At 43.9% G+C, this 12,992-nt stretch overlaps 2 protein-coding genes across 6 annotated transcripts in view; one reads left to right on the plus strand and one right to left on the minus strand.

Annotated features, from left to right (window-relative positions):
* Positions 1-1,040, plus strand: part of RAF1 (Raf-1 proto-oncogene, serine/threonine kinase) — a 67,231-nt gene extending 66,191 nt beyond the window's left edge. For all 5 annotated transcript variants that reach the window (XM_070574723.1, XM_070574724.1, XM_070574725.1 and 2 more), the window contains one exon: positions 1-1,040. In XM_070574723.1, the coding sequence (XP_070430824.1) occupies positions 1-144 (144 nt within the window). In that variant the 3' untranslated portion in view covers positions 145-1,040.
* MKRN2 (makorin ring finger protein 2) overlaps positions 934-12,992 on the minus strand; it is a 27,932-nt gene continuing 15,873 nt past the window's right edge. Inside the window, exons 6-8 of the mRNA XM_070574726.1 lie at positions 11,005-11,115; positions 2,659-2,803; positions 934-2,509 (exon numbers count right to left, since the gene is read on the minus strand). Of these exons, the coding sequence (XP_070430827.1) occupies positions 2,372-2,509; positions 2,659-2,803; positions 11,005-11,115 (394 nt within the window). The 3' untranslated portion in view covers positions 934-2,371. The remainder of the gene's footprint in view (positions 2,510-2,658; positions 2,804-11,004; positions 11,116-12,992) is intronic.

The following is a 12,992-nucleotide window of genomic DNA, read 5'->3' on the forward strand; positions in this document are numbered from 1 at the left end:
ATCTTGTCTTCCATCGAGTTGCTCCAACACTCTCTACCGAAAATCAACCGGAGTGCTTCTGAGCCATCCCTGCATCGGGCGGCCCACACCGAGGACATCAATGCCTGCACGTTGACCACGTCCCCTAGACTGCCTGTCTTCTAGTTGACTTCGCACCTGCACTCAGGCCACCAGGGGAGGAAGGGAAGTCAGCAGGCACCACATTTCTGCTCCCTTTCTATGGGGACAGAGCTTGTTTCAGAGAAGCTGCTGCTAAGGACCTTCTAGACTACTCACAGGGCCTTAACTTCATGTTGCCTTCTTTTCTACCCTTTCTGGCCCTGGGAGAAGGAAGCCATTCGCAATGCTGGTCTGTCCTGCTCCCTCCCTGCATCCCCCACGCTCAAGAGCTGAGCCTTCTCCAGATGCACCAGTGGCTGCTGAAGGCAATACATGATCTGGGGCCCCAGCTATTGGTTAAATGAGTATTTTTAGGGCAAGAAAAAGCACTCGGAGGGGAAATGAAGGTAGGCAAACCAGCCCTGATGTGGGGACATGTGGATTTAGGAAATCAGCTCCTACGAGGAATGCTTATCACAGGAAGGACTTTTCTTCAGAGATAGTGGCGTGGCGCCAAACAGGTAGTTTTGCACATAATGCACCAAACAGCCCAGGACTGTCGAGACCGTGGCCGCCTGAAGGAGCCTGCTTTGGTACTATGGAACTTGACTTTGGGGACACTTCCTTTTCTTGGAGGTCTCCAGTGCATTGAGATGGTTTTCCAGAAGAGGCACTCGGCCTGCCCCTCCCAGTCTCCGCCCTCTCAGGGAGCAGTCTTCCATCATGCTGAATTTATTAGTCTTCCAGGAGCTGCCCCTATGGGGTGGGGCCGCCAGGCCAGCCTTGTCTTTCTACAGTCGCATCATGTGTATACAAGAAAGCCAGGAATACAGGTTTTCTTGATGATTTGGGGTTTAATTTTGTTTTTATTGCGCCTGACAACAATACAGTTATCCAATGGTTCCTCAATTATGTTATTTTAATAAAATAAATTAAATGTAGGTTTAATGGCTGTTTCCTCCTTTTAAAGTAATACTGAGCTCACACTTGCACTCTGCATTTGTTCATCCCTTTTGGAGCAGAACTCAAGCAGCAGGAAATGGGCCCAGAGCCTCCCCTGGGAATGAATTTAATTCAGCTTTTGTCTATGCTCGTTGTCACCCTTCACCAAAGAGTTAACTATAAAAATTACACAAAAAGCACTCTAAACTCAGTAAGAGTAGACCTTTTTTTACCCACATTTTTAATGCATTTTATAAAATATTTGGTATCTATAGCTGTTTATAAAAATAGGTAATTCAGGCTTGGAGTGAGTTTGTTCTGATTCACAAAGTTATGCTCCTTCATTTACAATCACAACTGGTGACAGAATACTTGTGCTGACTTCTCTTCAAGACCGCTGCTGGGTCAGAACCAGAAACCTTGGGTGCTGTTAATTTTTTACAAAATTTCCACTGAAAGCTAGGCTTTACTGATGAGACTAGATGGCTTGGTGGGAGGCCACGTGTAACAGCACGTGTGCACTGAGCTGGCAGTATGACTACCCCTGGGGCGCGAGCCCAGACCTGAGCGCTGGGGACATAATTCCCTGGAGGCATGTGGTCTAGGCTTCCTCCAGTCAAGGCCCCAACACAGCAGAAATGCAGGCAGTACCTCTGTTCTGCCACCCCTACCTTCTGCTACTTCAAGAGCCCCCCCCCCCCGCCCCCCCCTTCCTTACAGGGAAAAAGGTTTATACTTTAACTTTGTTTCCTGAACACATGGCAACAAGACTCCTGCTCTGATTTGGGACACTGAAGAGCCCTAAATAAAGTTTTATGCTAAGGTGTGCAGTTTTCTTGAAAAGCTTTGTATAAATCAAGTTTTTGCCCACACCCTATTTAAGTACACTAGGGAAATGCACTACAGAGGAGTCGTTTATGGGGCTGAAGAATCCTTTGGTAAGAAAAATGCATCTGCTGCTTTAAGGGCAGCTGCAAGTTGATTGTTTCTAGGGAGCTAAAGCTCAGGAGGACAGGAGCCAGGTGTGTCTTACAAGCAATCAATCAAAACTCAGGCTGGCTGGTTAGCTGGTCCCCCCGAGGAGCTTGAGGTGCAACTAAGTTATTAACTATAAAGGTAGTGATTCCATATACTCGTTAGGTTATTTTATATCCTTCACTCTTCCCACAGCTGTAAGAATGGAGAGTGGATGAGACGCAGGTTAAGTACAACCCCACTCAAATCCCAGTGACACAGCACCTTGGGCTACAGTAAAGGAAGCTCTTCACACCCTAAACTTAGGGAGGGCTTGGCCGGCAGAGCCGAAGACACAAGGGCCACCATCTGCTCCTCAGGGTTCTGATGACTCCACTCCAGACAGGTGCATGAAGAGGTCCCCAAGCTCTGTCACGTCGACATCTTCAGTGTTGGGGACATGCTGGCTTTCTCGGTTCTCAATGAAATCCCAGAGCCGCACTGAATTAAAGAACTGCAAAAAGAGCAGACATGCCTGGTTAGTGCTAAAGGCAACATGACGGCTGGGTAGCTTATTTTTATTTTGCTTACCCATTCGCTGCTGCCAAAGCTATGAGCAGTGCCCGCAGGTAAGCGTCTGATTAGAGATGGCCAAGTCCTTACCCTCACAGTGCCTTCGGAGCTGAGCTGTTTGCGAGGTTTCTCTGGCTCTGCTAGCCGCCCATCAGGGTAGGCGTGGCGGTAGAGGCATCTGCTTCCAAATGGGCAGGTCCCCTTGCCCTGCTCAAAGTATTTACAAGCCTTTTTTCTGAAAAGCAGAAAAAAATCAAGGATGGTGGGAGAATCTGGGGTCCAGATGAATCACTGCCTTCCTCCATCGCTGCCAGAGCTGGGACAGCGTCACGTTACAGGTGGGGCACTGAGGCTCAGAGAGGTTAGGATGCTGATTTCCAAGCTGGATGATACTCCCACTCTGACAAACGGCCTCACACAGCATTGAACGTGTGGGGATTCTGCTGTGTTTCGAGCCTGCAGTGCTCCCAAGGCCTTCGGGGGAATGTGGGCCTGACTGCTCCTCTGGGCCAGCTGTCTGGGTTCCTTGCCTCAGCTCAAAGTCCCAACAGGAGCTCCACCCAGGAAAATTTCCCTTCCTCCACGCCAGCAATGATGTCAAGGTGACCACGGGAAGCCTTGACTTAGGAGTCACAGGGAAAGCAGTGAATTTTAGCAGCTGCCTAAAGTTACAAGTCTCATTCCAATTTTCCTTGGTCCCCACCCTCCAGAGCAGAGCTTCTTAACTCTACATGCTATGGACTCCTTCTCAGAACAGTATTGTCAAATGCATAAAATAAAACACATAGATCTAAAACTAGTTAGCAAAAAGTTAAATTTTTTCCCCTTCGAATTCTACCCACAGATCCTTAAGAAGGCCTGCTCCTAAGGAAACTCATAATCAAATAGAAAATTCCCATTCCTTTCTTGCTCACATAGAATTTGGCTTATGCATTCATAAATGATCCCAAGTTGAAGAGGAAGAGACGCCCAAGAACCCAGAGGGCCGTCTGCGAGTACTGAGGAAGGGGAAGTTGCAGAAGACAAGGGGGATGGCAGAGACCCTATGGTGAAGGTCTCTGAGAGAGCTTGTCGTTAGTGCCATCCAGTCGATTCCGACTCCGAGTGACCCTGTGGATAGCAGTGGAACCCTGCCTGGTCTTTTTTGTGCCATCCTCTCACCTTCCCGCGCTCTATCAGACAATGCTCCGCTGCTATTCACAGGGTTTTCATGGCCAGCTTTTTCTGAAGTGGGTGGCCAGGTCCTTCCTCCTAGTCTGTCTTAGTCTGGAAGCTCCAGTGAAACCTGTCCACCATGGGTGACCCTGCTATTTGAAATACCAGTGGCACAGCTTTCAGCATCACAGCAACACGCAGCCACCTCAGTATGACAACCGACAGATGGGTGGTATGGTTCCCTGACCAGGAAACGAACCCAGGCCTCAGCAGTAAGAGCATCAAATCTTAACCACTAGACCACCGGGGCTGGCTGAGACAGACCCTGGAGCGGCGCAAAGAAAAGCTCCCTGACAGCTGTCCACAGAGGGAAGGAGCCTCCCTGCTTGCCTGGGTGCCTACTCTCCCCAGGTCTGACTCAAGCACAGGCAACTGAAAGTGGACCCGAGCAGAGGTGTGTGGACCAGATACCTTCCAAGGCCCCCGTGCCCCTGAGGTGGTGAACAGATTGTCAAATGATCACTCAAGCGGTGAGTTCTTACCAGTCTGCTGGACACTGGCTTTAATAAACTCATCAGGTTCAAAAACTTATCCTCTAGTCCCTACTCTCAAAATAATGTTCTTTTTCTCCCCCCAGGCTTATCTGGTCACCAAGAACAAAGTCTCCCTCAACCCCTTATTTGTTCTCAGCTCTCACATCCAATTGTCACTTCTGCTTACACAGCACCTCCCAAATCGACCTCTTAGTTCCCACATTGTCGAAGCCGTTAGGGGCACCATCCTCTGCTGCCTGCCTGCCACAGTTGTTTCTTAAGTGGCCTCCCTTCCACCAGGTTCTAACCTCTTCCCACGACCACAGAGGAGCTTCCCTAAACAGTGTGTCACTTGTTACCCTGTTCTTAAAGACCACCGTCAGGCTGGGGACTCAAGACTCCCTTAGACTTGACTCCAGTCTGTCTTTGTCCCTGTAGGTCCCACCATATCCTTCTATATACCTCTTTCAACCCGAAGGACCACTCCCACTGCTCCCCAAACACAAAATTGGAACCATTCTGCACCCATCATTCCATGGGCTATCCATGCTTCATGACTCAGGGTCCCCATACTGCACCCATGTCATTCCATGGGCTATTCGTGCTTCATGACTCAGGGTCCCCATACTGCTTTTCCTGACACTTCCCAGCGGAGCTGAGTGCTCTCTTTGTTGTGCGATCTGGCTTGGTTTTCTCATGAAGAATTTATCACCGGAAAACCTGTACCATAATTGTCTTTTTGCAATTTCCCATGAAATTATCTTACTAATCTCTCTTCTATATTGCCTATTGGTGCTTAGCTTGAAGGTGCCTGGCCCGTAGTGGGTGCTGAGTAAATGTCTGTGGAATGTATAAAAACACCACCAGTGGAAACCAAGGCCAGAAAGACCCAAAAGCAATGACCTGAGAATTTTCGGACAACTCCAGCAGACCTGCCGTCTACAGGCTGCACCCCTCTCCCTTGTCACTCCTGCCCTCTGGTGGACACACAATAACACCACATGAGGAAAAAAATGGTAAAGCAGGAAAACATCAAGCCTTCAGTAATTGATATGCAACTTAAAGGAACCATTTAAAAAGGTAACATATAGTTCTACTTTTAGTATGGTCAAGTAATTTTACAGGACCCAACCTCCCTGCAGATAACTAGAAATACGAATATTTTTAAAAGACTGGAAGGCACTGAAGAATGAACAAAAGCAGGATTCTTTGAGATTAGACACTTGGGAAGAGTGGAATGGCAAGAGGTGAGTTATCTTTTTTAGAAAAAATAGGTTTTAGCCTTGAGCAGACCCAAGGCAGGTGTCTATGTAGGGTGGCTAAAACTCCAGCGGAAAATCCAGTCTTTCTGGCCTAAAGAATGAAGAGACAGACTTGGAGGAAATCAGCCATTAGAAAGTGAGGAAGCGATCCCACAAAGCTGAGAGGGAGCACTCTAAATACCAGGTATTAACTCCACCCACACCTCTGACCAACCTCTGACCCACAAAGGGCTCAAGGCAACTCAGCTAGGTATAAAAGAATCGAACTAAGATTTGAACTGCTGCCCAAGAGTGTGAATCTAAACAATTTACCTGCCTATTCCAACAAAAACATCAATGCTTTATAGATGAATCTAACAGAATCCAGAATCCTCTATAAGGTAACATTTACGATGTCTAGGTTACAATCCAAAATGACTCAACATACGAAGAAATCAGGAAAACGTGACCATTCTTGAGAGAAAAGACAATCAACAAAGACCAACTTCAAGATGACAAAGATTTCAAAGCAGCTGCTATAAATGTGTTCACGATGAACAAAGAGGGAAAAAGATTGAAGAAAATGAACAGCCCAAGACCTGTGGGACAATATAAAAAAATCTATCCCCTGTAATTAGAGTCCCAGGAGAAGAAGAAACTGGGTATAAAAAATATTTGATGAAACAATGGCCAAAATTTTCCTAAATTTGGTGAATGACATAAACTTACAGATTCAGAGAAAACCAAGCAGTAAAATATGAAGAAAACCACTCCTAAGCAAAATATCAAACTGCTGAAAACAGGTATATAGAGAAAATCTTGAAAGCAACATTAGAAAAATGATGTATTTCAATTTAAATTATTACTGACTTCTTATTAGAAACTACAGAGGCCAGATTATACTGGAACAACATTTGCAAAATTCCAAAAGAAAAGCTGCAGGATACAAAATCAATATAGAAAAATCAGTCACCTTTCTATGTACTAGCAACAAATTAACAGAAAGAGAAATTAAGAAAACAATCTCATTTACAAATACATGAAAAAGAACAAAATCCCTAGGAATAAATTTAACCGAGGAGGTGAAAGACCTATACACTGGAAACTATAAGACATTGTTGAGAGAGGCTGCAGAAGACACAAATAAGTGAAAAGATATTTTTATGCTCATGATTGGAAGAATTAATATTGTTAAAATGTCAATACCACCCAAAGCAATCTACAGACTCAATGCAATCTCTATCAAAATTCCAATGGCATTTTTCACAGAAATAGAGAAAACAACCCTAAAATTTGTATGAAACCACAAAAGACCCTGAATAGCCAAAGCAATCATGAAAAAGAAGAACAATGCTGGAGGCATCACACTCTCTGATTTCAAACTATATTACAAGGCTATAGTAATCAAAACAGCATGGTGCTGGCATAATAACAAATGCGTGGATCAATGGAACAGAGAGCCCAGAAACAAACAAACCCATGCATATATGGTCAATTAATTTACGACAAAAAAGCCAAGAATATACAATGGGGAAAGGATAGTCTCTTTAACAAATGGTGTTGGGAAAACTGGACCCCTATCTTACACCATACACAAAAATCAACTCAAAATGGATTAAAGACTTGAATGTAAGACCTAAACCATAAAACTCCTAGAAGAAAACACAGGCGATAAGCTCCTTCATATGGGTCTTGGCAATGATTTTTTTGGATTTGACACCAAAAGTAAAAAAAAAAAAGTGGGACTACATCAAACTAAAAAGTTTCTGCACAGCAAAAGAAACCATCAACAAAATGAAAAGGCAACCTTTCGAATGGGAGAAAATATCTTCAAATCCCTCATAAGGGGTGGGTCAATATCCAAAATATATAAAGAACTCAAAAAACTCAATAGTAAAAAACATATAATACGATTTAAAAATGGGCACAGGATCTCAACAGACATTTTTCCAAAGAAGACATACAAATGGCCAACAGGTACATGAAAAGGTGCTCAACATGACTAATCATCATGGAAATGCAAGTCAAAATCACAGTGAGATATCACCTCACACCTGTTGGAAGAGACATCTGCACCCCCATGTTCAAAGCAGCATTATTCACAATAGCCAAGATATGGAAACAACCTACGTAACTGTCAGCAGCTGAATGGATAAAGAAGATGTGGCCTATATACACAATGGACTATTATTCAGCCATGAGAAAGAATAAAATCCAGCTATTTGTGACAACATGGATAAACCTTGAGGACATTATGCTAAGCGAGATAAGCCAGACAGAGAAGACAAACACTGCACGGTACCACTTCTATGTGGAATCCAAAAAAAAAGTCAAACTCATAAAAATAGACAGTAGAAAGGTGGCTGCCAGGGGCTAGAGTGGGGGAAATAGGGAGAGGTGGTAAAAGATGAATAAGGATCTACCATAAGACACGGTGACTACATGTGATACACTTGTATTGTATTACCGAAATCTGCTAAGAGAGCAGAACTGAAATGTTATCATAAAAAAAGATAAATATGTGAGGTGATGCATGTGTTAATGAACTAGCTGGGGGAATCCTTTCACAATGTACATGTGTATCAAATCACCATGATGTATACTTTACATATCTTAAAATTTAATTTGTCGACTATACCTCAGTAAAGCTGAAATTTAAGAAAATTTCTATTATTACCTTGTGGGGTTCTAATGTATATAAATATAATGCATATGCTTTATATCTGTAATGCAAAAGACGGTAATGACGAAGTAATGCATATTACATAAGGCTGCAGGCATATCAATTCTGACAGTAAAAAATAAGAGTACATTGTAATCCCAAGAAAAACTATTTTAAAAAAAACAGAGAAGAGGCCGACCCGGTGGCATAGTGGTTGAGTTCATGCTCTCTGCTTTGGCAGCCTGGGGTTCACAGGTTCAGATCCCCGGCATGGACCTAGCACCGTTTGTCAAGCTGCTCTGTGGTGGCACCCCACATAAAACAGGAAGATTGGCACAGACGTTAGCTCAGCAACGATCTTCCTCACAAAAAAACAAAAAACAGGTAAGCTAAAAAGCTTTAAGTTAAAATGGAATTCTAAAAAGTATTCAAAATAGCCAATAGCTGGAAACAGCACAGGTATCCATCAACAGAAGAACAGATCAACTGTGGTAAACAGGCAGCCCTTGCTTTGCACGATTCTAATCTGCATAAATTTCAGTTACCGGTCTGAATGTTTGTATCCCCCTAAAATTCATATGGTGAAATCCTAGTGCCCAATGTGATGGAAGTAGGAGGTGGGGCCTTTGGGGTGATTAAGTCATGAGAGTGGAACCCTCATGAATGGGACTAGTGTTCTTATGAACAAAGACCCGAGAGCTCCCTTGCACCTTCCACCTTCCGTGTGAGGACGCAGTGAGAAGGCTATGAACCAGGCTACGAACCAGGAAGTGGGCCCTCGCCAGAACCTGACCATGCTGACACCTTGATCTTGGACTTCCCAAGCTTCAGAAATGTGAAAAATCCATTTCTGTTGTTTATAAGCCACCCAGTCTGTGGCACTGTTACAGCAGCCAGAATGGACTGAGACACCAGGTACAGGGAGTTGAACAGTGGCCCCCAAAAGACAGGTCCAAATCCTAAGCCCTGGGACCTGCGAATGTACCTTTATTTGGAAAAAAGGTCTTTGCTGATGTAGTTAAGGATCTCGAGATGAGACTAATCCAGATGGGATCATCCTGGATTAATGGGGGAGTCCTAAAACTAATGTCACCTGTCTTACAAAATGCAAAAGGGGGAGAAAGACCCAGGGGAGAAGACAAAGGCAGAAATTAGAATTCTGCTGCCACCAGCCAAGGCACCCCAAGAATCCCCGGTAGCCTCCAGAAGCCAGGAGAGACACGGGACAGATTCTTCCTCAGAGCCTCCAGGAGGAACCAACCCTGCCCATACCTTGATTTTAGATTTCCAGCCTCCAGAACTGAGAGAGAATAAAATTCTGCTGTTTCAAATCACCCAGTTCGTGGTAATCTGTTACAGGAGCATTAGGAAACTAACCACCCATGGTTTAGTTAAATAACGCTTGTCCTCCAACAGCACGGTTCAAATTTCAGTGACCACAGAACGTTAACTGTGAGTAACCGCATAAAGTACAAACTTGGCTGTCAGCTCTTCAGTCCAATCGCTACATAAATAACAAGCACGCACCATGGTCAGCACCCAGTCACGTAACTTGCTGCCAAATTCCGTCGGAGACCGGTCACCGTACCTCTGTTACTCAGTTTACAGACAGAAGCAAAATGTGTAGCTGTGTTGCCTCCTTGTTTCCCAGTGATAAACCCTCAAGACATTTTACAAAAACAGATAGTTGAAAGAGGAAAGTGGCCAACAAAGATGGAAGTGCAGCAAAGAAATCAAAAGTGGTAAGACTTTTAGAAGTGAAATTTGAATCCTTAGCGCCTCCTCCCTCACACCTGTCCTATATTCAACGCATCAGCAGATCAGTCAGCAATTCTTCTAAGCAGATCTAGAATCTGACCACTTCTTACCGCCTCCTCTACTTTGGTCCATGCCACTGTCGTATCTTGCCTGCATTATTGCAATAGCCTAACTGGCCTCCTCTTTCAATATATTCTCAATGGCTCAGCCACAGTGATCCTTTCAGAATATCAATCAGATCATGTCACTCCTCCGATCAAAACCCTATGACGGCTGCCCATCTCATCCAGAATAAAAAGCCTAATCCAACCAACGACCTGCAAAGCCCTATCCAATTTGCGGCCCCGCCACCGCCCTCGTCTCCAGTATCCTCCCCAACTTGTTCCTCTCATCCAGCTACTCCTTGCTGTTCTTCAAACAAGGCAGACATGCTCCAGCCTCAGAGTCTGCAGTGACTATTTCTTCCATCTCGAATGTTCTTCTCATTCACATCAAGATGGCTCGCTGCCTCACCTCCTCTAGGTCTTGGCTCAGATGTCACCTTACAGAGCCATTCTTTGGTCTCCCACACTAAAATTGCAACCCCCTCACTTCCTATCTCCCATTCCCAGGCTTGCTTCACTCCTTAGCCCTGATCACCATCTAATACATATTTTCCTATTTATCTTGTTTCTTATTATTCTACTTTATTTTCCTTCACTAGAAGGTGAGCTGTGTGAGGGCTGAGATTTTTGTTTGATTTGTTTAGCGCTGTATCCCCAGCAACTAGAAAAGACCTATCATATAGATCTTCAATCAATACTTGTTGAATGAATGAATAATCCCAGATGACAAGTTGACCGTAGCACCTGAAACAGATTTCTAGGGGATACTGCTCAGTTTAAAAACTAAAGAAGTCCACCCACCACGGCCTTGTTCACCTCTGTATATCCAAAGAGTGCATGGTGCCTGAGAGAAGGAGGAGACCCTGAATGGCCTCAGGCCCCTACGACCACATTCTTGAGAGGCAAGGGGGAAGCGGCAATGGTAAAGGCTGAAACGAGATCCTGGCAGGCACCAGGATCACACCTGAACTCAAAGCACTTACCCCATTCCCTGTTTGAAAGCTTCAATCAACTCGTTCTTTTTATTCTGATCTTCCACCCAATACACACTTGGAATTACAAACTCTGATATCACACGGCACTCTGGACAAGATCTGAAATAAGAATCAGGTTAATAAGGGAGAGAGTAAGTTACAAATCCTGTCTACATTCCATAACTAACCCTTTGCTCCAATGTATGACCACTCCAGGTATTTCCTATCCAAAAATTGCAAAAGGTGCAATCACAATCATCTAAGAACCTTGTTTACTATTAAAAATGCGTTCTTCTCGGGGCTGGCCCCATGGCCGAGTGGTTAAGTTCACGCGCTCCGCTGAAGGCGGCCCAGTGTTTCATTGGTTCGAATCCTGGGCGTGGACAGGGCACTGCTCATCAAAAGCCACGCTGAGGCGGCGTCCCACATGCCACAACTAGAAGGACCCACAACGAAGAATATACAACTATGTACTGGGGGGCTTTGGGGAGAAAAAGGAAAAAAATAAAATCTTAAAAAAAAAAAAAAGTGTTCTTCTCAACAATAAAAAGAAAACCCAATTTTAAAATGAGCAAAGAATTGAGTAGGCATTTCTCCAAAATGGCCAATAAGCACAGGAAAAGGTGCTCAATATCATTAGTTATCGGGGAAATGGAAATCAAAACAACAATAAAGGTATCATTTCACAACTACTAGGATGGCTAACATGAGAAATAAAGACAATAGGGGCCAGCCCAGTGGCACAGTGGTTAAGTTCGCACATTCCACTCCAGTGGCCCGGGGTTTGCTGGTTTGAATCTGGGGTGCGGACATGGCACTGTTTGTCAAGCCATGCTGTGGCAGGCGTCCCACATATAAAGTAGAGGAAGATGGGCACAGATGTTAGCTCAGGGCCAGTCTTCCTCAGCAAAAAGAGGGAGATTGGCCGTAGATGTTAGCTCAGGGCTAATCTTCCTCAAAAAAAAAAAAAAAGAAAGAAAGAAAAGAGAAATAAAGACAGTAACAAGTATTGACAAGGATGTGGAGAAATTGGAATTCTCATATGTTACTGGTGGGAATGTAAAGTGGTTCAGCCACTTCAGAAAACAGTCTGGCAGTTTCTTAAAATGTTAAACATAGAGGTTCCAAATGACCAAGCAATTCCACCCCTAGATATCCACCCAAGGGAAATGAAAACATATGTCCATACAAAAACTTGTGCACAAATGTTCATAGCAGCATTATTCATAATAACCCCAAAGAGGGAACAACCCAAATGCCCATCAACTGATGAATGGGTAAATAAGATGTGTTATATCTATACAGAGCAATATTATTCAGTCATAAGAAGGAATGAAGTACTGGGACATATCACAACCTGAGCGAACTCTGAAAACATTACGCTGAGTGAAAGAAGCCAGACACAAAAGGTCATATATTGTATGATTCCATTTAGAGGAAATGTCCAGAAGAGGCAAGTCTGTGGAGACACAGAGTACACTAGTGGTTGCCAGGAGCTGGAAGGAGGGAAGAACAGGCAGTGACTGCAAATGGAACTTTCTTTTTGGGATGATAAAAATGTTCTAAAATTAGCTTGTAGTTATGGTTGCACAACTGAAAAACACCGAATTATACATTTTTATCTCAATAAAGTTATTTTACCACACAAATGTGTGACTTTAGGCAAGTTACTGACCTCACCGTACCTCAGTTTCTTTATCTGTAAAACGAGAATGATGACCATAGGGTCTCTGAGAGAATTTTGAGTTAAAGTGTGTGTAGAGTTTCTTAAAGTACATAGCATGCAGTAACTTCTCAATATGAGTTAGCTCTTCCCCTGTCCAACTGTAGAATTTAAGAATCCTGTATTGTTACATGTCAATTATATCTCAATAAAGCTGGGGAAAAAAAGAATCCTGTGTTGGCTCATGGAACACACTCCACGTATCAGACATTATATGAAATGAGTTACATGCATTATTCCATTTAATCTTCAAATAATTCTACTTTACAGATGG

Source organism: Equus przewalskii, chromosome 15 (assembly GCF_037783145.1).
Source record: "Equus przewalskii isolate Varuska chromosome 15, EquPr2, whole genome shotgun sequence".
In the NCBI taxonomy this organism is placed as follows: Eukaryota; Metazoa; Chordata; class Mammalia; order Perissodactyla; family Equidae; genus Equus; species Equus przewalskii.